Genomic DNA, 21,751 nt, shown 5'->3' with positions numbered 1-21,751 from the left:
AAATGCTTTATTGCCCTCACATGGTAGTCTTTAATGAGGTCACCTCATTCAGCCAGGTAGTCAATCAAGCAAATGACTCACTGAACTCACATCATGACCCTGATATAGAATAAAATCACTGTTGTCATTGGATTGAATCTGTACATGTGAAGGAGTGAAATCTATGCATTCACCGATCCAAGTATCCTATATTACTAGAAGGCGTACAATGCTTGGGTAGCAGAGCAGGGCCTGTGGATTAAAATGCAGCACCAAACATCAGCCAGCTAAATATAAAACGGTGTATTTTTCCTGAGAATATTGTACCTAGAGTAGGACATCCAGCATGACCTGCAATCTGTGTCCAGGTGCCCCTCCCTGGGAATGGAATAAGGACAGCAGAATAGGGGTGTACTGGCCCAACATGGCCATAAACCTTGGCTCAAGATGCTTTGTGGTGTACTGGCCCAACATGGCCATAAACCTTGGCTCAAGATGCTTTGTGGTGTACTGGTCCAACATGGCCATAAACCTTGGCTCAAGATGCTTTGTGGTGTACTGGTCCAACATGGCCATAAACCTTGGCTCAAGATGCTTTGTGGTGTACTGGTCCAACGTGGCCATAAACCTTGGCTCAAGATGCTTTGTGGTGTACTGGTCCAACGTGGCCATAAACCTTGGCTCAAGATGCTTTGTGGTGTACTGGTCCAACGTGGCCATAAACCTTGGCTCAAGATGCTTTGTGGTGTACTGGTCCAACGTGGCCATAAACCTTGGCTCAAGATGCTTTGTGGTGTACTGGTCCAACGTGGCCATAAACCTTGGCTCAAGATGCTTTGTGGTGATCCTCTGGAATTCTTCATTTATCTGAAAGACAAATACTCTTGTGAATTCTATGGTTTTTACCAGATTACTTGTAGTTTTTCATGTTGTTTGTCTGTAATTTTTGTAATGACTTGGTGCTGCCTATCTTGGCCAGGACGCTCTTGAAAAAGAGATTTTAAATCTCAATGAGCCCTTCCTGGTTAAATGAAGGTTTAATAATAAAACGGGAATATCGTCAAGCAAGCTATATCGTCAAGCTAATAAGAGGTTTCATTTGGTATTGTATTTTTTGGCTGCTGACTCACCTAAGAGGCTTCAAACAGAGCAGGCCGTCTGCCTTTCGTGTCTTTAACACTTGGACACTGGTTGATGACTTACTGTCTTCGGTGGGCAAATGTCTTTGTCAACAATCTAGCAGTCTTAGGTGGTAGCTAGTCCAATTTTGACTAAGCACCGCCTACATTAGTCAAAAGCTACTTTTATTAAAGATGATGTGTGCACAGTTTGGCCGCTGGTTCAGAATGTGGCACTCACAAGCCAAATGTAGTACGCAATTTTCTGGTCCATCACATATGTGCACCACGGCTCTCTTTTTGCTCTCCCTCAGCCATTGAGCCTGACCTGCAAACTGAGCAGTGCCCCACTTTATGGAAAAATGCTGGGACAAATGCCAACGTAACAAAACGTGGAAAAGTCAAGGGGTCTGAATACTTTCCAAATGCACTGTACTTACTATGTTTTCTGCACTAAACTATATAGAATATTAGCCTGCCGCAAACTCCCTACTACATCGCACACCTTCCCTGTGGCTCAGTTGGTAGAGCATGGTGTTTGCAACGCCAGCATGGTGTGTGCAACGCCAGGGTTGTGGGTTCGATTCCCACGGGGGGCCAGTACAAAAAAATAATAAAAAAATGCATGAAATGAAAATGAAATGTATGTATTCACTACTGTAAGTCGCTCTGGATAAGAGCGTCTGCTAAATGACTAAAATGTAAATGTAAAATGCACAGTTCGGCCTTGATCTGATACAGTGCCTTCAGGAAGTATTCAGACCATTTACTTTTTCCACATTTTGTTAAGTTGCAGCCTCATTCTAAAATGTATTAAAAAATAATGTTCCTCTTCAATCTGCACACAGTACCCCATAATGACAAAGCAAATCAGGATTTTAGATATTTTTGCTAATTTATTAAAAATAATAACCTGAAATATTACATTTGCATAATTATTCAGACCCTTTGTTGAAGCACCTTTGGCAGTGATTACTCTCTACTCTACAAGCTTGGCACAGCTGTATTTGGGGAGTTTCTCCAATTCTTCTCTGCAGATCCTCTCAAGCTGTCAGGTTGGATGGGGAGTGTTGCTGCACAGCTATTTTCAGGTCTCTCCATAGATGTTTGATCGGGTTCAAATCTGGGCTCTGGCTGAGCCACTCAAGGACATTAAGACTTGTCCCAAACCACTCCTGCATTGTCTTGGTTGTGTGCTTAGGGTCGTTGGCCTGTTTGAAGGTGAACCGTCGCCCCAGTCTGAGGTCCTGAGCACTCTGGAGCAGGTTTCCATCAAGGATCTCTCTGTACTTTGCTCCGTTCGTCTTTGCCTCGATGCTGACTAGTCTCCAAGTCCCTGCCACTGAAAAACATCCCCACAGCATCATGCTGCCACCACCATACTTCACTGTAGGGAGGGCCAATCTTGGTTTCATCAGACCAGAGAATCTCATGGTCTGAGAGTCTTTAGGGGCCTTTTGGCAAACTCCAAGCTGGCTGTCATGTGCTTTTTACTGAGGAGTGGCTTTAGTCTGGCCACTCTACCATAAAGGCCTGATTGGTGGAGTGCTGCAGAGATGGGAGAACCTTCCAGAAGGACAACCATCTCCACAGAGGATCTCTAGAGCTCTGTCAGAGTGACCATCGGGTTATTGGTCACCTCCCTGACCATGGCCCTTCTCGCCCGATTGGATGGCCAGCTCTAGGAACAGTCTTGGTGTTTCCAAACTTCTTCCATTTAAGAGTGATGGAGGACACTGTGTTCTTGGGGACCTTAAGTGCAGCAGAAGTTTTTTTGGTACCCTTCCCCAGATCTGTGCCTCGACACAATCCTGTCTTGGAGCTCTACGGACAATTCCTTCGACCTCATGGCTTGGTTTTTGCTCTGACATTCACTGTCAACTGTGGGACCTTGTATAGCTAGGTGTGTGCCTTTCCAAATCATGTCCAATCAAGTTGTAGAAACATCTCAAGGATGATCAATGGAAATAGGATGCACCTGAGGTCAATTTCTAGTCTCATATCAAAGGGTCTGAATACTTATGTGAATAAGGTATTTCTGTTTAAATATTTAATACATTAGAAAAAATTCTAAAATCCTGTTTTCACTTTATTTAATACATTTTAGAATAAGGCTGTAACCTAACAAAATGTTGAAAAGTCAAGGGGTCTGAATACTTTCTGAAGGCACTATATATCTCTAGAGAAACTATGCATTGAGCTCACAAAAAAAGAATAAAATGGAATTCCAATTGAGTCGACGTAGGTCTATTAGTTGATTTAAAAACAGACAAATAACCATATTTTAGTTAATCGTTCAGCACTAGTCTGAAGACCCTTCTGTATCTGTCTCCAGGTCGGCCCATCCCCTCCAGCCCTCTAAAGAGGAGTTGTCCAGCAGTGTGTCTGTCCAGCTGTTTAACGGAGAGACCCAGCATCTAACCATCACTCTGGAGAACATTGGCTCTGAAGACCTGGAGACGCTGGAGGTCGCCTCCAAGACCTGTAATACTAAAGGTCAGGGGTCAGACAAAACGCACATACACACACACAAGCTTTCATGCTGTTTTTAAACCAGTGATTCCTTTGATGTACTTTCCCCCCATCTGTTTCTTTCTGTCTCTCGCTCTCTCTCTCTGTCTCTTTCCCTCCCTCTCTCTTCCCTGGTGACTCCTTCTGTCCTCTCGTCAGCGTTAGAGGTCACTGGTCATTGTGTTTTGGTTCTTCAGCTTTCATGCTCTTATGTCTTTTCTCTTTGTGTTACTTTGCAGAGCTGGGATCGCCCAAGCTCTGCAGTTTCTCTCTCTCTCTCCCTCTCCCCCTCCCTCCCCCATGTATCCAGCTGACATCTGGCATATGTTCTGACAAAACGTTGCACATCAACAGTTGTGTCACGTAGTTAGCCGTCAAACTTGTAGTTAAAACTGTAGTCCAACTGTGGTGCGTGGTTTAAATTCAAATGACCCACCTGCTCTGTCAGAGCTGTGGTTTACTGTTGGGGTTGTAGAGGGATGCAATTCGACACACACACTCCATTCCTTTTGAAGTTGCCAAGGAAACTCATGTGATGAGCAGAATGGCTGCGGTAGAGGTGGGAGTGGCTTGCCAGTACAGTGCTGCTGTGGAGCCTCAACAGCCTGCACTCCTACATCATGGATACACTGGTTTAAACAGGGCTGGGGGAAACAATCTGTCTTCTTCTTATAGGAAGAGAGTCCTTTACTATTGCTTTTAACATACAGTACAGTCTTCACATTTTCAGTTGAAGTCCTGGCTGTGAACTTACCTTGAACTTATCAAGGCATTTCATTGTCTTTATGAATCACATCGAAAAATCCCTTCTCTCTAACAAAATCTACATAAAGTAGGCTACAGTTTTATATCAACAAGTAGTGTTGATGTGTTAGTGTGAAAAGGATCCCACCAGATATCTTCTCAATGTATTAACATATTCTTAAAAGGCAACCTTCTGCAGAGTCATCACACCTTGGTTGAGGAGGCTAAAAGTATGAAGCATCATGACAAACCTAATTACTGTTGTCCAGAACTGCAAGCTGCACATCAACGTTAGAAAGTTTCCTAACTTTTACGCTTTCTTTGTCAGCGTTTGGTGAAACGCCAAAAGGCTTTTAAAGTGATGATTGATTGTGTTTGTTTTCTCTCTGGAAGCAGAAACGCTCTTGATATGATGAAATTACAGAATTACAGAGGCTGTGTCGCAAATGGCACCCTATTCCCTATATAGTGTACTACTACTGACTGCACTAAATAGGGAATAGGGTGCCATTTCGGGACACAGACAAAAATTGGAGTACCGTGAGTGGAGGAAAGGAGCGTCATCTCATTTTCTTCTTACGTCTCGTCATTAAGAAGCTCTGTGGTTTATTTCCCTAGAGGGGTTACCTTGGCATAGATCCTGCAACAGATATTCTTTGAGTTTTGCCAGATATCATACAGAAACAGAGTTCATCTAATTTAGATGAGATTCCTTTACTTCAGTCCGGGTTTATTGGATGGTCTTATGGCTTGGAGATGTTGGGAGGTGCAGTCCCACTTGACATTTGGTAATGAGCGATTTGTAAAGCATGTGTAGGCATTATAAAAGGTCCCTAAGAGGATGTACAGTGCCTTCAGAAAGTATTCACACCCCTTGACTTTTTCACATGTTGCGTTACAAGGTGGGATTAAAATTGATTTAATTCTCCTTTTTGTCAACGATAGACACAAAATACTCTGTCACAGTGGAAGAAAAATTCTAACGTTTCTAAAACATTTATGAAAAATAAAACACTATCTTCATTACATAAGTATTGAACCTAAGTGTTAGAATCACCTTTGGCAGTGATTATAGCTGTGAGTCTTTCTGGGTAAGTCTCTAAGAGCTTTGCACACCTGGATTGTACAACATTTGCACATTATTCCTTTTTAAATTCTTCAAGCTGTGTGAAGTTGGTTGTTGATCATTGCTAGACAGCCATTTAAGCCTCACAATAGATTTACAAGCAGATTTAAGTCAAAACTGTAACTAGGTCATTCAGGAACATTCAATGTTGTCTTGATTAGCAACTCCAGTGTATATTTGGTTAATTTTGTCTCCAGTGTCTGTTGGAAAGCAGACTGAACCAGGTTTTCCTCTAGGATTTTGCCTGTACTTAGCTCTATTCAGTTTCTTTTTACCCTAAAAAAACTCCCTAGTATAGTACTTACCGGTGACAAGCATACCCATAACATGATGCAGCCACCACCATTCATGAAAATATGAAGAGTGGTATTCATAACGCTTTGTTTTCAGGACATAAAGTTAATTTCTTTGCCACATTTTTTGCAGTTTTACTTTAGTGTCTTATTACAAACAGGATGCATGTTTTGGAATATTTGTATTATTCTTTTCATTCTGTCATTTAGGTTAGTATGATGGAGTAACTACAATGTTGTTGATCCATCCTCAGTTTTAAACTCTAACTGTTTTAAAGTCACCATTGGCCTTATGGTGAAATCCCTGAGCGGTTTCCTCCCTCTCTAGGAACTGAGTTAGGAAGGGTGTCTGTATCTTTGTAGTGTAATTAATACAAAGTGTAATTAATAACTTCACCATGCTCAAAGGGATATTCAATGTCTGCTTTTATTTGTAATTTTTTTTACCCATCTACAGATAGGTGCTTTGCGAGGCATTGGAAAATCTCCCTGGTCTTTGTGGTTGAATCTGTTTGAAATTCACTTCTGGATTGTTCTAGGATTGTGCCTGTGTTTAGCTCCGTTCCGTTTATTATTTTTATCCTAAAAAACTCCCCAGTTCTTAATGATTACAAGAATACCCATAACATGATGCAGCCACTACTATGCTTTAAATGGATAGTGGTACTCAGTCATGTGTTGGATTGGATTTGCCCCAAACAAAACACTTTATATTCAGGACAAAAAGTAAATTGCTTTGCCACATTTGTTTTGCAGTAGCACTTTAGTGCCATGTGTGTAGGCCAGTGACAATTTTCTTTTGAAATTTTAATACATTTTAAATTCAGGCTGAATCACAACAAGTGGAAAATGTCAAGGGGTGTGAGTACTTTCTGAAGGCAGTGTAGATTGTACTAGATTCTATTAGTTTGGTGCTGTAGTGAAACGTATTCAATATATGGTTGAGTTTGAGCTGCTGGGGGCTGAGCAATAGCACTATAAATATCTGTTGAAAAACTAACCCCCTCCCCCCCAAATTGGTTGACATTGCTAACGGAAAGGAAATGCAGGCAAGGCTACAATAATGATTTTCATTGATTAAGACAAACTGTAGGCCAAGGCTACACATGTTCTCCTCCCACACATAGATTAATTTACACATTTAGTCTTGACAGCTTGTTCCTACATTATGTGTTGTGATTTACGCATAGTTACAATGTTTATTTGGTTCTGTCAATGGAGTCGGTAAAAGGAGGTAGTACTGTGCGTGCCCATATAACACCCTGCACTGTCATGCAGTCAGAAATCCACAAAGGAATGCTCCTATTCACACAATTCACCTGAACAAGGCTGCAGACCATGACTGAAAAATAACGTCTCTCTCACTGGGGTTCCTTTTTCATGGAATAATTTACTTCCGTTGAAATGTTTACAAATTAGATGCACTGAAATGAAAGCAACTTCCTAAAATGAACACTTGGATTGTAGAGATATTGTCTGATCTCGCAAACAATGTAAAGTATGTTTAGATGGGTGTAATGTAGAGCCAAGCATGTTGATTTTTAATCCGAGGGTATCCTGCTATACACGTTGAATTATGCAAGAGTACATGACAACAAATTCATGAGGGAGTCTAGACGGTGCAGGTAGGGTGGCAGAGCAGGCAGGGTAGACGGTGCAGGCAGGGTAGCCGGTGCAGGCAGGGTAGACGGTGCAGGCAGGGTAGATGGTGCAGGCAGAATAGACGGTGCAGGCAGGATAGACGGTGCAGGCGGGGTAGACGGTGCAGGCAGGATAGACGGTGCAGGCAGGATAGACGGTGCAGGCAGTCGAGACGGTGCAGGCAGGGTAGACGGTGCAGGTAGTGTTGACAGAGCATGCAGTCTAGACGGTGCAGGTAGGGTGGACAGAGCAGGCAGTCTAGACGGTGCAGAAAGGGTAGACAGAGCAGGCAGTCTAGACGGTGCAGGAAGGGTGGACGGGGCAGGTAGGGTGGACGGGGCAGGTAGTGTGGACGGGGCAGGTAGTGTGGACGGGGCAGGCAGGGTGGACGGGGCAGGCAGGGTGGACGGGGCAGAAAGGGTAGACGGGGCAAGCAGAGTAGACGGGCAAGCAGGGTAGACTGTGCAGGCAGGGTAGACTGTGCAGGCAGGGTAGACGGTGCAGGCAGGGTAGACGGTGCAGGTAGGGTAACAGCAGGCAGTCTAGACGGTGCGGGCAGTCTAGACGGTGCGGGCAGGGTAGATGGTGCAGGCAGGGTAGATGGTGCAGGCAGGGTAGACGGTGCAGGTAGGGTGAACAGCAGGCAGGGTAGACGGTGCAGGTAGGGTACACAGCAGGCAGTCTAAACGGTGCAGGTAGGGTAAACAGCAGGCAGTCTAGACGGTGCGGGCAGTGTAGACGGTGCAGGCAGGGTTGACGGTGCAGGTAGGGTAAACAGAGCAGCAGTCTAAACGGTGCAGGTAGGGTGAACAGAGCAGGCAGTCTTGACGGTGCAGGTAGGGTAGACAGCAGGCTGTCTAGACAGTGCAGGCAGTCTAGACGGTGCAGGCAGGGTAGACAGTGCAGGTTGGGTGAACAGAGCAGCAGGGTAGATAAAGCAGGCATGGGTGGACGAAGCAGGCAGGGTAGACGGTGCAGGCAGGGTAGACAAAGCAGGCAGGGTAGACGGTGCAGGCAGGGTTGACGGAGCAGGCAGGGTAGACAGCAGGCAGTCTAGACGGTGCAGGCAGGGTAGACAGAGCAGGCAGTCTAGACGGTGCAGGTAGGGTTGACGGCAGGCAATCTAGACAGTGCAGGTAGGGTACACAGCAGGCAGTCTAGACGGTGGGGGCAGTGTAGACGGTGCGGGCAGTGTAGACGGTGCGGGCAGGGTAGACGGTGCGGGCAGGGTAGACGGTGCGGGCAGGGTAGGCGGTGCGGGCAGGGTAGGCGGTGCCAGCAGGGTAGACGGTGCAGGCAGGGTTCAGCAGGCAGTTTAGACGGTGCAGGTAGGGTTCAGCAGGCAGTTTAGACGGTGCAGGTAGGGTAGACAGCAGGCAGTTTAGACGGTGCAGGTAGGGTAGACAGCAGGCAGTGTAGACAGTGCAGGAAGGGTAGACAGAAAGTGTTTGGTGGTTGCAGCACTTTTCCTTTATGTTAATGTATTTATAAACCCAAATGCTACTGGTGTATTTGTGCAAATGATAATTACAATACCCCATAATGACAAAGCAAAAACTGTTTTTTCGACATTTTTGCAAAATTATTTAAAATAAATAACAAATCACATTTACGTAAGTATTCAGACCCTTTACTCAGTACTTTGTTGAAGCACCTTTGGCAGCGATTACAGCCTCAAGTCTTCTTGGGTATGATGCTACAAGCTTGGCACACCTCTATTTGGGGAGTTTCTCACATTCTTATCTGAAGATCCTCTCACGCTCTGTCAGGTTGGATGGGGAGCGTCGCTGCACAGCTATTTTCAGGTCTCTCCAGAGATGTTCGATCGGGTTCAAGTCCAGGCTCTGGCTGTGCCACTCAAGGACATTCAGAGACTTGTCCTGAAGCCAAGACAACGCAGGAGTGGCTGTGTGCTCAGGGTTGTTAATCTGTTGGAAGGTGAACCTTTGCCCCAGTCTGAGGTCCTGAGCAGGTTTTCATTAAGAATCAATCTGTACTTTGCTCCGTTCATCTTTCCCTTGATTCTGACTAGTCTTCCAGTCCCTGCCGCTGAAAAACATCCCCACAGAATGACGCTGCCACCACCATGCTTCACCGTAGGGATGGTACCAAGTTTCCTCCGGACATGACGCTTGGCATTTAGGCCAAATAGTTCAATCTTGGTTTCATCAGACCAGAGAATCTTGTTTCTCATGGTCAGAGTCCTTTAGGTGCCTTTTGTCAAACTCCAAGAGGGCTGTCGTGCCTTTTACTGAGGAGTGGCTTCCGTCTGGCCACTCTACCATAAAGTCCTGATTGGTGGAGTGCTGCAGAGATGGTTGTCCTTCTGGAAAGTTATCCCATCTCCACAGAGGAGAGTCAGTGACCATTGGGTTCTTGGTCACCTCCCTGACCAAGGCCCTTCTCCCCCGATTGCTCAGTTTGGCCGGGCAGCCAGCTCTAGGAAGAGTCTTGCTGGTTCCAAACTTCTTCCCTTTAAAAATGATGGAGGCCACTGTTCTTGGGGACCTTCCATGCTGCAGAAATGTTTTGGTACCTTTCCCCAGATCTGTGCCTTGACGTAATCCTGTCTTGTAGCTCTACAGACAATTCCTTCGACATCATGGCATGGTTTTTGCTCTGACATGCACTGTCAACTGTGGGACCTTATATAGACAGGTGTGTGCCTTTCCAAATCATGTCCAATCAATTGAATTTACCACAGGTGGACTCCAATCAAGTTGTAGAAACATCTCAAGGATGATCAGTGGAAACAGGATGCACCTGAGCTCAATTTACAGTCTGTGTATAAAGCAGTTGTGGCTGGATCAGCAATTCACATTTTAGTTGTTCACATTAAAGTGATACATTAACATTTGAATAAAATGTGTTAAAAGTAAAAAATAATTAAGTTTGAAAATGGAACATGAAAGCATTTGAATAAGCTAAATATGAGGAACAATGTCATATTATAAATAAGAACTTCAGCTGCAGAAAAGGATACTAGGTAACCTTCCCAAAAAAGTGTGTACATATGTTTTTGAATGTATACTTTAAATGTATTTTGTGGACATTTAAATATACTTTTTTGAAAGGATACTTAAGTATATATTTTTTTATATGAAAAAGTATACTCAGGAAGCATGTTCCTCAGCTGTGCATGTGGATAAACTGTCATTGTCAACTTTCTCTGCACTCTTCAAAACTCATTATTGACACTGAAACTACAGTGCCTTGCAAAAGTATTCATACCCCTTGGATATCTTCACATTTTATTGTTACAAAGTGGGATTAAAATGGATTTAATTGTATTTTTTGGAATAACAATCTACACAATTATTATTTAAATAAAATATATATAGTCATTGCGTTAGTATTCAGCTCCCTGATAACATGTTAGAAACACCTTTTGCAACGATTACAGCTGTGAGTCTTCATGGATAAATCTCTAAGAGCTTTGCACACCTGGATTCTGCAATATTAACCCTTTATTATTTTCATAATTCTTCAAGCACTGTCAAGATGTTGGGGCTCTTAGCTAGACAGAAATGTTCAAGTCTTGCCATAGATTTTCAAGCAGATTTAAGTCAAAATTGTTACTTGGCCACTCAGGAACATTCACTGTCTTAGTAAACAACTCCAGTGTAGATTTGGCCTTGTGTTGTAGGTTATTGTCCTGCTGAAAGGTGACTTTCCCTCCCAGTGTCTGTTGTAAATCAGACTGAAGCAGGTTTTCCTCTATGATTTTGCCTCTGTTCATCTCCATCCCGTTTCTTTTCATCCTGAAAAACTCCCCAGTATTTGCCGATGTCAAGCATACCCATACCATGATGCAGCCACCACCATGCTTTGAAGTAAGGTAGCAGTTACTCAGTGATGTGTTGGATTTACCCCAAAAACATAAGGCATTGCATTTAGGCCAAAAAGTGTATTCCTTTACTGTTTTTTTGCATTATTATTTTATATATTTTTATTCCTCTCTTCACTCTGTCATTTAACTCTTAAAGCTATTGAGCCAACCTCTGTTTTCTCCCATCACAGCCTTTGAACTCTAAAACTGTTTTAAAATCACAAATGGCCGCATTATAACATCACTGAGCAGTTTCATTCCTGTCCTGCAGCTCAGTTCAGATTGATGACTAACTTTGATGTGTCTGGGGCGTTTAATACATAATCCACATCATCATTTTTCACTTGACCATGCTTAAAGAGTTATTCAATGTCTGATTTTATATTTTTACCGATCTACCAATCACTGCCCTTCTATTCTTCCACATTGACATTAGAGTATTTTGAGTTCAATGTTGACAATACATAACAATTAAACACAATTGAAGCCCTCTTTTTCACTGTAAAATGTGAAGAAACACAATGGTTATGGATACTTTTGCAAGGCACTGTATCCTTAGTGAACTTGATCACTCACAAGCAGAATTTCATTTAAAAAAAGTATGCTTTAACGTAAAAAAGTATATTTTGAATGAATATACTAAATTACAATTAAAGCATTTTAAATTGAAGTACAGTTTAATGATAGTGAACATACGTTTAATGATAAAAAACAAGGAATTTAAAGTACACATTTAATACGTTTATTGAAGATTGATGATAGTGTATTCATAGTATACTAAATGACTGAAAAAACAATGAATTTCATGGACACTTAATAAGTGTGTTGAAGTATAATGATATTATATTTATAGTATACTTAAGATATACTAGAAAAGTACATCTCATATTTGAAGTATATTATTAGAATGTTTTATATATTTAACTATACGTTGGTATACCTGTAATATATTAAAGTAAAAATTTGCTTGGGATCGTCATCCATTGTCCAACTGTTGTGTTTATTAGAATTGTTTTAAAAACCTTTTGACAATTTTGATGACCGTTGCTAATAGTGTAGATCAGAGACCCACAGAGGAGAAACAGGCTTTGTTCACACACAACGAAGTAATAAAATAAGATGCTATTTTCTCCTCCACTTGGACATTCTCTGGCTGCATCAGAGACACAGTCACATCTTTAGAAGGAAGCACTAATGACTGTCCCTCCTCTGGACCATCGCCAGGCTACTTTTTGTTCCCCCTGTTCCTGTGTTTGTACTACACAGTCAGGCTCATTATATACAGGGCAGCACCAAAACCAATTACGCTGAGGTCTGAGGTAGATATAGCAGACCTTTTTGGAGGTGTTTAATGACACGTCAGACTGGTTGTGAAGGCAGTCGTAACCTTTTTCTGTTTAATTTGTGTTCGCTGTGTTCCTGGAGGCTGATTGTAAGTGATCAATGCCTTTTTCTGCCGGTGTTTTCACCTGTTGTAGTAGTATTACTAGTAAAATGTATGTTTTCTTTTTAGATTCTCCATTAGCCTGGAAGAGGTTGCTGCCTATGTCTTCATTCTGCTTCGTTTACCTTAGACAAGGTTCTCCTTTCTTTGTTACTTCTTAGCCGTATTTGTTGAAACGCCTTTGAGATACTAAAAACTGCACCCACGCAGACACACACACACTCTCCCGGACGAGTGAAACACCTTCTCCCGCTTCAAGCAAAACCTTGAGCTGCTGACGCGGGCCCCTGGCGCTCCTGAGGACTGTGTGCTCTCGTTCTCTATGGCCAACGTGAGTAAGTCATTTAAGCCTATTAACCCTCACTATGCTGCTGGCCCAGGCGGCATCCCAAGCCGCGTCCTCAGAGCATGTGCAGACCAGCTGGCTGGAGTGTTTACGGACATATTCAATCTCTCCATATCCAGGTCCCCACTTGCTTCAAGATGTCCTGTACCCAAGAAAGGTAACTGAACTAAATGACTGTCACCCAGCAGGACTCACCGCTGTCATCATGAAGCACTTTGAGAGGCTAGTTAAGGACCATATCACCTCCACCTTACCAGACACCGTAGACCTACTACAATTCACATATTGTCCCAACAGATCCATGGACGATGCAATCACCATTGCATTGACCGATCCCACCTGGACAAGAGAAATACCCGACTACACCTCAGCCTTCAACACCATAGTGCCCTCCAAGCTCATCACTAAGCTCAGGGCCCTGGGTCTGAACTCATCCTTGTGCAACTGGGTCCTGAACTTCCTGACGGGCCGACCCCAGGTGGTGAAGGTAGGAAACAACACCTCCACTGCGCTGATCCTCAACACGGGGGCCCCACAGGGGTGCATGCTCAGCCCCCTCCTGTACTCCCTGTTCACCCATGACTGCGTGGCCACGCACATCTCCAACTCAATCATCAAGTTTGCTGACGACACAACAGTCGTAGGTCTGATTACCAACAACGATGAGAAAAATGCCGCAGCAGCTGTTTTCAAAGTATTTCTGCAGCTAATTGCACAAATATATACTAATCCTGTATCCCTGATATATAATATCTCTGATATTTTGATTTAAAAAACTGTTTTATGAAATTGAGCAATATACCACGTTACTTCTTACTAGTACATTTCTTGTTTTAGAAATATTACAAAGCATGGTCATCTTTCAAAAAAAAAATCATTTGTAATTATGGCCAAAAAATATTTTAGCTGTTAAAAGAAACACTTTTTTTTAATCATCTACCTGCCACTTGATGGTGGAACAAAAAGTGAATTTTAGTCTCTGGCCTACAGGGTGGAGGTGAGAGCCCTGGCATAGTGGTGCCAGGAAAATAACCTCTCCTTCAATGTCAACCAACCAAGGAGCTGGTCGTGGACTACAGGCAGCCCCCCGCACCTCTGATTCAGAGGGGTTGGGTTAAATGCGGAAGACACATTTCAGTTGAAGGCATTGTTGTTCAACTGACTAGGTATCCCCCTTTCCCAATTGCAGCTTCTGGAACCAAAGGGATCTCCAGAGGGTGGTGTGGTTGGCTCAATGCATCATTGGGGGCACACTGCCCTCCAGGACATCTACAGCACCCGATGTCACAGGAAGGCCAAGAAGATCATCAAGGACCTCAGGTGCATTAAAGCTGGGACCGATTTCCAGGCCATCAGACTGTTAAATGTCACCACTAGCTGACCTCCACCCAGTACCCTGCCCTGAACCTTAGTCACTGTTCTAGCCGGCCTCCGCCCAGTACCCTGCCCTGAACCTTAGCCACTGTTCTAGCCGGCCTCTGCCCAGTACCCTGTCCTGAACCTTAGTCACTGTTCTAGCTGACCTCCACCCAGTACCCTGCCCTGAACCTTAGTCACTGTTCTAGCTGACCTCCACCCAGTACCCTGCCCTGAACCTTAGTCACTGTTCTAGCTGACCTCCACCCAGTACCCTGTCCTGAATCTTAGTCACTGTTCTAGCTGACCTCCACCCAGTACCCTGTCCTGAACCTTAGTCACTGTTCTAGCTGACCTCCACCCAGTACCCTGTCCTGAACCTTAGTCACTGTTCTAGCTGACCTCCACCCAGTACCCTGCCCTGAACCTTAGTCACTGTTCTCTGACCTCCACCCAGTACCCTGCCCTGAACCTTAGTCACTGTTCTCTGACCTCCACCCAGTACCCTGCCCTGAACCTTAGAGACTGCTGCCCTATGCACATAGTCATTAAACATTGGTTACCTTAATAATGTTTACATACTGTTTCACCCACTAGATATGTATACGGAACAAAAATATAAGCGTAACAACTTCAACGATTTGGCTGAGTTACAGTTCATATAAGGAAATAAGTCAATTGAAATACTTTCATTAGACCCTAATCTATGGATTTCACATGACTGGGAATACAGATATGCATCTGTTGGTCCAGATACCTTTAAAAAAAGGTAGGGGCGTGGATCAGAAAACCAGTCTGGTGTGACCACACATCATCTTCACATAGAGTTGATCAGGCTGTTTATTGGGGCGTGTGGAATGTTGTCCCACTCCTCTTCAATGGCTGTGCGAAGTTTCTGGACATTGGCGGGAACTGGAACACGCTGTCGTACACGTCGATCCAGAACATCCCACACCTGCTCAATGGGTGACATGTCTAGTGAGTATGCAGGCAATGGAAGAACTGGGACGTTTTCAGCTTTCAGGAATTGTATACAGACCCTTGCAACATGGGGCCGAGCATTATCATGCTGAAACATGAGGTGACGGCGGCGGATGAACGGCACGACAATGGATCTCAGGATCTCATCACGGTAACTCTGTGCATTGAAATTGCCGGCGATAAAATGCAATTGTGTTCGTTGTCCGTAGCTTATGCCTGTCCATACCATAACCCCACCGCCACCATGGGGCACTCTGTTCACAACGTTGACATCAGCACAACGCTCGCCAACATGACGCCATGCACATGGTCTGCGGTTGTGAGGCTGCTTGGACGTACTGCCAAATGGTAGAGAATTAGCATTAAATTCCCTGACAACAGCTCTAGTGGACATTCCTGTAGTCAGCATGCCAATTGCACGCTCCGTCAACTTGAGACATCTGTGACATTATGTTGTGTGACAAAACTTCACATTTTCGAGTGGCCTTTTATTGCCCCCAGCTTCTTGATATGTCACACCTGTCAGGTGGATGGATTATCTTGGCAAAGGAGAAATGCTCACTAAAAGGGATGTAGTGCACAATATTTGAGAGAAATCAGCTTTTTGTGCGTATGGAACATTTCTGGGATCTTTTATTTCAGCTCATGAAACATGGGACCAACACTTTACATGTTGCGTTTTATTTTTGTTCAGTGTATATACAGTACTGTGCTCTAGTCATCGCTCATCCTATATAACTTAGTTTTGATGTGTATCGTTTTTATTTATTTTTGCTAAGCAAGCATTTCGCTGCAACTGCGATAACATCTGCAAATCTGCAAATCTGTATACATGACCAATACACGCTTATTTGATTTGACACACACCCACACACACACATGGGCTGCTACCCACGGCAGCTCAGCCAAAACCCTACGGTGTAGCCTCAGAGAGGGAACACCACATGGAGCTCGGCATGATGTACTCAGGCCTGTTAATTGCACAGCAGTGCCATGGATCATACTACAAATGCCTTTTAGTGAGAGCCCACTTCTCAGTTGTCTCTTGTTGGCAGCCATTGTGTCCTAATTGCTTTAGGAACAACTGTATAGCATTATTACATGCAGAGTGATGGAGATATAGCAAAGACTTAAAATCCTACATTTACATACAGTATCTCAGTGGGTCTGAAGTTCTGGTTTGAGCGTCGCCGTCTAAACTAAAGCACTCTGCACATTTGGTGCAAACCGTATTCATTTTCTGTTTTTTCTAATAATAATAATAATAATAATATGTCACTTAGCAGATGCTTTTATCCAAAGAGACTTAGTCTTGTGTGCATACATTTTTAGTGGGGGTGGGCCTGGCAATAGAAGCATTTATCCTGGCGTAGCAAGAGCCCTGCTCTACCAACTGAGCTACAGAGGACCATTATTCTCAAGATTCTACTAAAAGAGGGATTAACAAGGAATACAAAGGTTCATAGGGGATGTCAATTTTTCCTTCTTGTTCAAACTGATTCATGTAGCCAATATCAGTATTTATTTTCTTGTAAGATGAATCACTTGCTGAAGTAGGCCTGTTATACCTGATTTGGGGTTTGACGATAATCATTTCACCGACTCGGCCGGGTAGAGATTGTAGACCTAGTTACGTTCTGATGAAGCATTCTTGCGTCAGATGAAGTGTGGAAATACATAGTGTGACTATGGTGTCACCATGCTACCTCTCCCTGTCCTAGTGAGTCATCACTCGCTGTGTTGCTACCTGGTGTGTTTCCTGTATTGATGTCTCCACTCAGTCTTCTTTGCTATCCCAAACATGACAGCTCTCTCCTTCTCATGGAGAGCGTGCTACTATGGACTGACACAATGAGGAAAAAATATTTGGTTTTGTCAGCAATGTTTTCTCCCAAGATCTGTCTATGGTCATACTGTGTGTGTGACACTATACAGTATATTGTGTATCTAGCTAGCTGTCTCTGTTCGGGCTACTTCCCCAGGCAGAATCTCTATGTCTCCAGGTAGATGAAGGATGCTGAATTGGTGTGTTTTTTTCCCCCCATAGTGATGCCAGATGACACTCCAGCACAAGCAGATGGTGTGTGCATGCGTGAATCCGTTCATTCTCTGCTTCTATCATCATTGTCATAGGCAGGTCACAGGGTGTCTGTGTTAAAGGTCATGAACAGTCAAACTCATGTTTTTCATCAAATGTGATGATATTTGAAGGAAACAAGATCAAAATATGAAAAATGACTGCATCTACATACAGTTTCATCATAAAGTTACTGCTCCCCCATGTCAAACACTTCATTTGAATAAACCAATGGTAACATGATATTCTCTTACCTAATTTTAACAAGTACCACCTTGTGACCAACATCGGAGAAGGTGTGTTTGCAGAGTGGCATGGTTTATATAGCTAGATAGCTACTCTACTGGTGCCAAAATGTAAGGTGTCAGCAAATATAATTAAAAGTTTACACTATTCATCTATGGCAAAGATACTTATGTTTCCCTTTCATCTGTGCCTGGTGTTAGCTAGTTACTGGTTAGCTAGGTCTTCATCTGTCTGGTGTTAGCTAGTTACTGGTTAGCTAGTTACTGGTTAGCTAGGTCTTCATCTGTGCCTGGTGTTAGCTAGTTACTGGTTAGCTAGGTCTTCATCTGTCTGGTGTTAGCTAGTTACTGGTTAGCTAGGTCTTCATCTGTCTGGTGTTAGCTAGTTACTGGTTAGCTAGGTCTTCATCTGTGTCTGGTGTTAGCTAGTTACTGGTTAGCTAGGTCTTCAGCCAGCATGGAACTAAATGGGGGGGAAGGGCCGTTCAAAACTCCAACGCAGTTGTCAAGTCACCACATCCGTCAGTGCTGCTGTGAAAAGCATCACAAGAGACATGTCATACTGGAGATGTGTGTATGTATATATATATATATATATATATATAAAAATGACATCACTGATGCAATTTCAATGTTTGAGTTGCTTTGTGTTTCACCAAATTTGCTTGAGATGATTTTACTGCGACACTGCTCACTGCATCCAAGTTGCTTGACATAGGCGTTTCAAAGAGCTGTCAGTCAAGGCGAGCTCATGAATATAAGCTCCCCGCCAACTCAGCCTGTCTTTTACACTTCTTGGTAGTTGGCCATTAGAGAGAAAGTAATTTTCAGAATGACTGTTCAGGACCTTTTGAAGGGGTCACCAGAGCAGACAGACAGACCAGTCCTGGTGTTGTCCTCTCCTGACCCGACCACTCTCTAGTGGACCTACTTCATCATATACTGCTAGTTGTCCTGGCAACTCTGTCCTCTGCTCCTCTACAGGGTAGTCTGTGTTTACCCTAGCTCCCAGTGTCCCTCCCTCCCTCACTATGACAAATGGATTAATGACAGATGGTGTCAGTTCTTCACAATAGGGAAAAGGCATCTGTAGAAAAGCGAACGTTAACATTTCTGTCTATGTACAGTTGGCCTTAGCAGCCAACTATGAGAAAGAGAGAGAAGTGGTTGAGGTAGGAACTTATGGAGGAGCTCAGTCCACAGAGGGCAGTAGAGACATGGAGGAGTTCAGTCCACAGAGGGCAGTAGAGACATGGAGGAGTTCAGTCCACAGAGGGCAGTAGAGACATGGAGGAGTTCAGTCCACAGAGGGCAGTAGAGACATGGAGGAGTTCAGTCCACAGAGGGCAGTAGAGACATGGAGGAGTTCAGTCCACAGAGGGCAGTAGAGACATGGAGGAGTTCAGTCCACAGAGGGCAGTAGAGACATGGAGGAGTTCAATCCACAGAGGGCAGTAGACACAGTGTGAACAGGGTGGTAGTGAGGCTGCCTGCTTCCACTAGACTGATTTTAGTGGTATATTGGCAGGCTATATATAGCTTAATGGAGTGTGTATTAATTATCAGTGAATGTTACTCAACTGTTTCTATACATCTCTTTTCCGCCCCGTTTCTTACGGACCGACCGTATAAGACCTGGGCAGCTGTGTGTAGGACAGCGTTTCCCAAACTCGGTCTACAGGAGCCCAAGAGGTCCATGTTTTGGTTTTTGCCCTAGCACTACACAGCTGATTCAAATAATCAAGGAATCATCATGCTTTGATCATTTGAATGAACTGTGTAGTGTTAGGGCAACAACATAAACATGGACCCCTTGTGGTTCCTATGACCGAGTTTGGGGAAGGTGTGGTGTAGGACGTGGACCAGCTGGAGTGACAGAGTGTGTTAGACCTGTGGCAGCTCAGAGCTAGAGTGTAGGACGTGGACCAGCGGGAGTGACAGAGTGTGTTAGACCTGTGGCAGCTCAGAGCTAGAGTGTAGGACGTGGACCAGCGGGAGTGACAGAGTGTGTTAGACCTGTGGCAGCTCAGAGCTAGAGTGTAGGACGTGGACCAGCGGGAGTGACAGAGTGTGTTAGACCTGTGGCAGCTCAGAGCTAGAGTGTAGGACGTGGACCAGCGGGAGTGACAGAGTGTGTTAGACCTGTGGCAGCTCAGAGCTAGAGTGTAGGACGTGGACCAGCGGGAGTGACAGAGTGTGTTAGACCTGTGGCAGCTCAGAGCTAGAGTGTAGGACGTGGACCAGCGGGAGTGACAGAGTGTGTTAGACCTGTGGCAGCTCAGAGCTAGAGTGTAGGACGTGGACCAGCGGGTGTGACAGAGTGTGTTAGACCTGTGGCAGCTCAGAGCTAGAGTGTAGGACGTGGACCAGCGGGAGTGACAGAGTGTGTTAGACCTGTGGCAGCTCAGAGCTAGAGTGTAGGACGTGGACCAGCGGGTGTGACAGAGTGTGTTAGACCTGTGGCAGCTCAGAGCTAGAGTGTAGGACGTGGACCAGCGGGTGTGACAGAGTGTGTTAGACCTGTGGCAGCTCAGAGCTAGAGTGTAGGACGTGGACCAGCGGGAGTGACAGAGTGTGTTAGACCTGTGGCAGCTCAGAGCTAGAGTGTAGGACGTGGACCAGCGGGTGTGACAGAGTGTGTTAGACCTGTGGCAGCTCAGAGCTAGAGTGTAGGACGTGGACCAGCGGGAGTGACAGAGTGTGTTAGACCTGTGGCAGCTCAGAGCTAGAGTGTAGGACGTGGACCAGCGGGAGTGACAGAGTGTGTTAGACCTGTGGCAGCTCAGAGCTAGAGTGTAGGACGTGGACCAGCGGGTGTGACAGAGTGTGTTAGACCTGTGGCAGCTCAGAGCTAGAGTGTAGGACGTGGACCAGCGGGAGTGACAGAGTGTGTTAGACCTGTGGCAGCTCAGAGCTAGAGTGTAGGACGTGGACCAGCGGGAGTGACAGAGTGTGTTAGACCTGTGGCAGCTCAGAGCTAGAGTGTAGGACGTGGACCAGCGGGAGTGACAGAGTGTGTTAGACCTGTGGCAGCTCAGAGCTAGAGTGTAGGACGTGGACCAGCGGGAGTGACAGAGTGTGTTAGACCTGTGGCAGCTCAGAGCTAGAGTGTAGGACGTGGACCAGCGGGAGTGACAGAGTGTGTTAGACCTGTGGCAGCTCAGAGCTAGAGTGTAGGACGTGGACCAGCGGGAGTGACAGAGTGTGTTAGACCTGTGGCAGCTCAGAGCTAGAGTGTAGGACGTGGACCAGCGGGAGTGACAGAGTGTGTTAGACCTGTGGCAGCTCAGAGCTAGAGTGTAGGACGTGGACCAGCGGGAGTGACAGAGTGTGTTAGACCTGTGGCAGCTCAGAGCTAGAGTGTAGGACGTGGACCAGCGGGAGTGACAGAGTGTGTTAGACCTGTGGCAGCTCAGAGCTAGAGTGTAGGACGTGGACCAGCGGGAGTGACAGAGTGTGTTAGACCTGTGGCAGCTCAGAGCTAGAGTGTAGGACGTGGACCAGCGGGTGTGACAGAGTGTGTTAGACCTGTGGCAGCTCAGAGCTAGAGTGTAGGACGTGGACCAGCGGGAGTGACAGAGTGTGTTAGACCTGTGGCAGCTCAGAGCTAGAGTGTAGGACGTGGACCAGCGGGTGTGACAGAGTGTGTTAGACCTGTGGCAGCTCAGAGCTAGAGTGTAGGACGTGGACCAGCGGGATGTGACAGAGTGTGTTAGACCTGTGGCAGCTCAGAGCTAGAGTGTAGGACGTGGACCAGCGGGAGTGACAGAGTGTGTTAGACCTGTGGCAGCTCAGAGCTAGAGTGTAGGACGTGGACCAGCGGGAGTGACAGAGTGTGTTAGACCTGTGGCAGCTCAGAGCTAGAGTGTAGGACGTGGACCAGCGGGAGTGACAGAGTGTGTTAGACCTGTGGCAGCTCAGAGCTAGAGTGTAGGACGTGGACCAGCGGGAGTGACAGAGTGTGTTAGACCTGTGGCAGCTCAGAGCTAGAGTGTAGGACGTGGACCAGCGGGAGTGACAGAGTGTGTTAGACCTGTGGCAGCTCAGAGCTAGAGTGTAGG

At 45.1% G+C, this 21,751-nt stretch overlaps 1 protein-coding gene across 5 annotated transcripts in view; it reads left to right on the top strand.

The window, feature by feature from the left end:
* Nucleotides 1–21,751, top strand: part of trappc9 (trafficking protein particle complex subunit 9) — a 282,398-nt gene that overhangs the window by 74,392 nt on the left and 186,255 nt on the right. For all 5 annotated transcript variants that reach the window (XR_003871657.1, XR_003871656.1, XM_029732083.1 and 2 more), the window contains one exon: nucleotides 3,433–3,593. Coding sequence is in view for 3 of the 5 variants with exons in the window: in XM_029732083.1 (XP_029587943.1) it covers nucleotides 3,433–3,593 (161 nt within the window). In the remaining 2 variants the exon portion in view is untranslated. The remainder of the gene's footprint in view (nucleotides 1–3,432; nucleotides 3,594–21,751) is intronic.

The sequence above is a fragment of the Salmo trutta genome, chromosome 34 (genome assembly GCF_901001165.1).
Source record: "Salmo trutta chromosome 34, fSalTru1.1, whole genome shotgun sequence".
Classification (NCBI taxonomy): domain Eukaryota; kingdom Metazoa; phylum Chordata; class Actinopteri; order Salmoniformes; family Salmonidae; genus Salmo; species Salmo trutta.
Note: the sequence above shows the minus strand (reverse complement) of the source record. Positions and strands in the feature narration are given on the sequence as shown.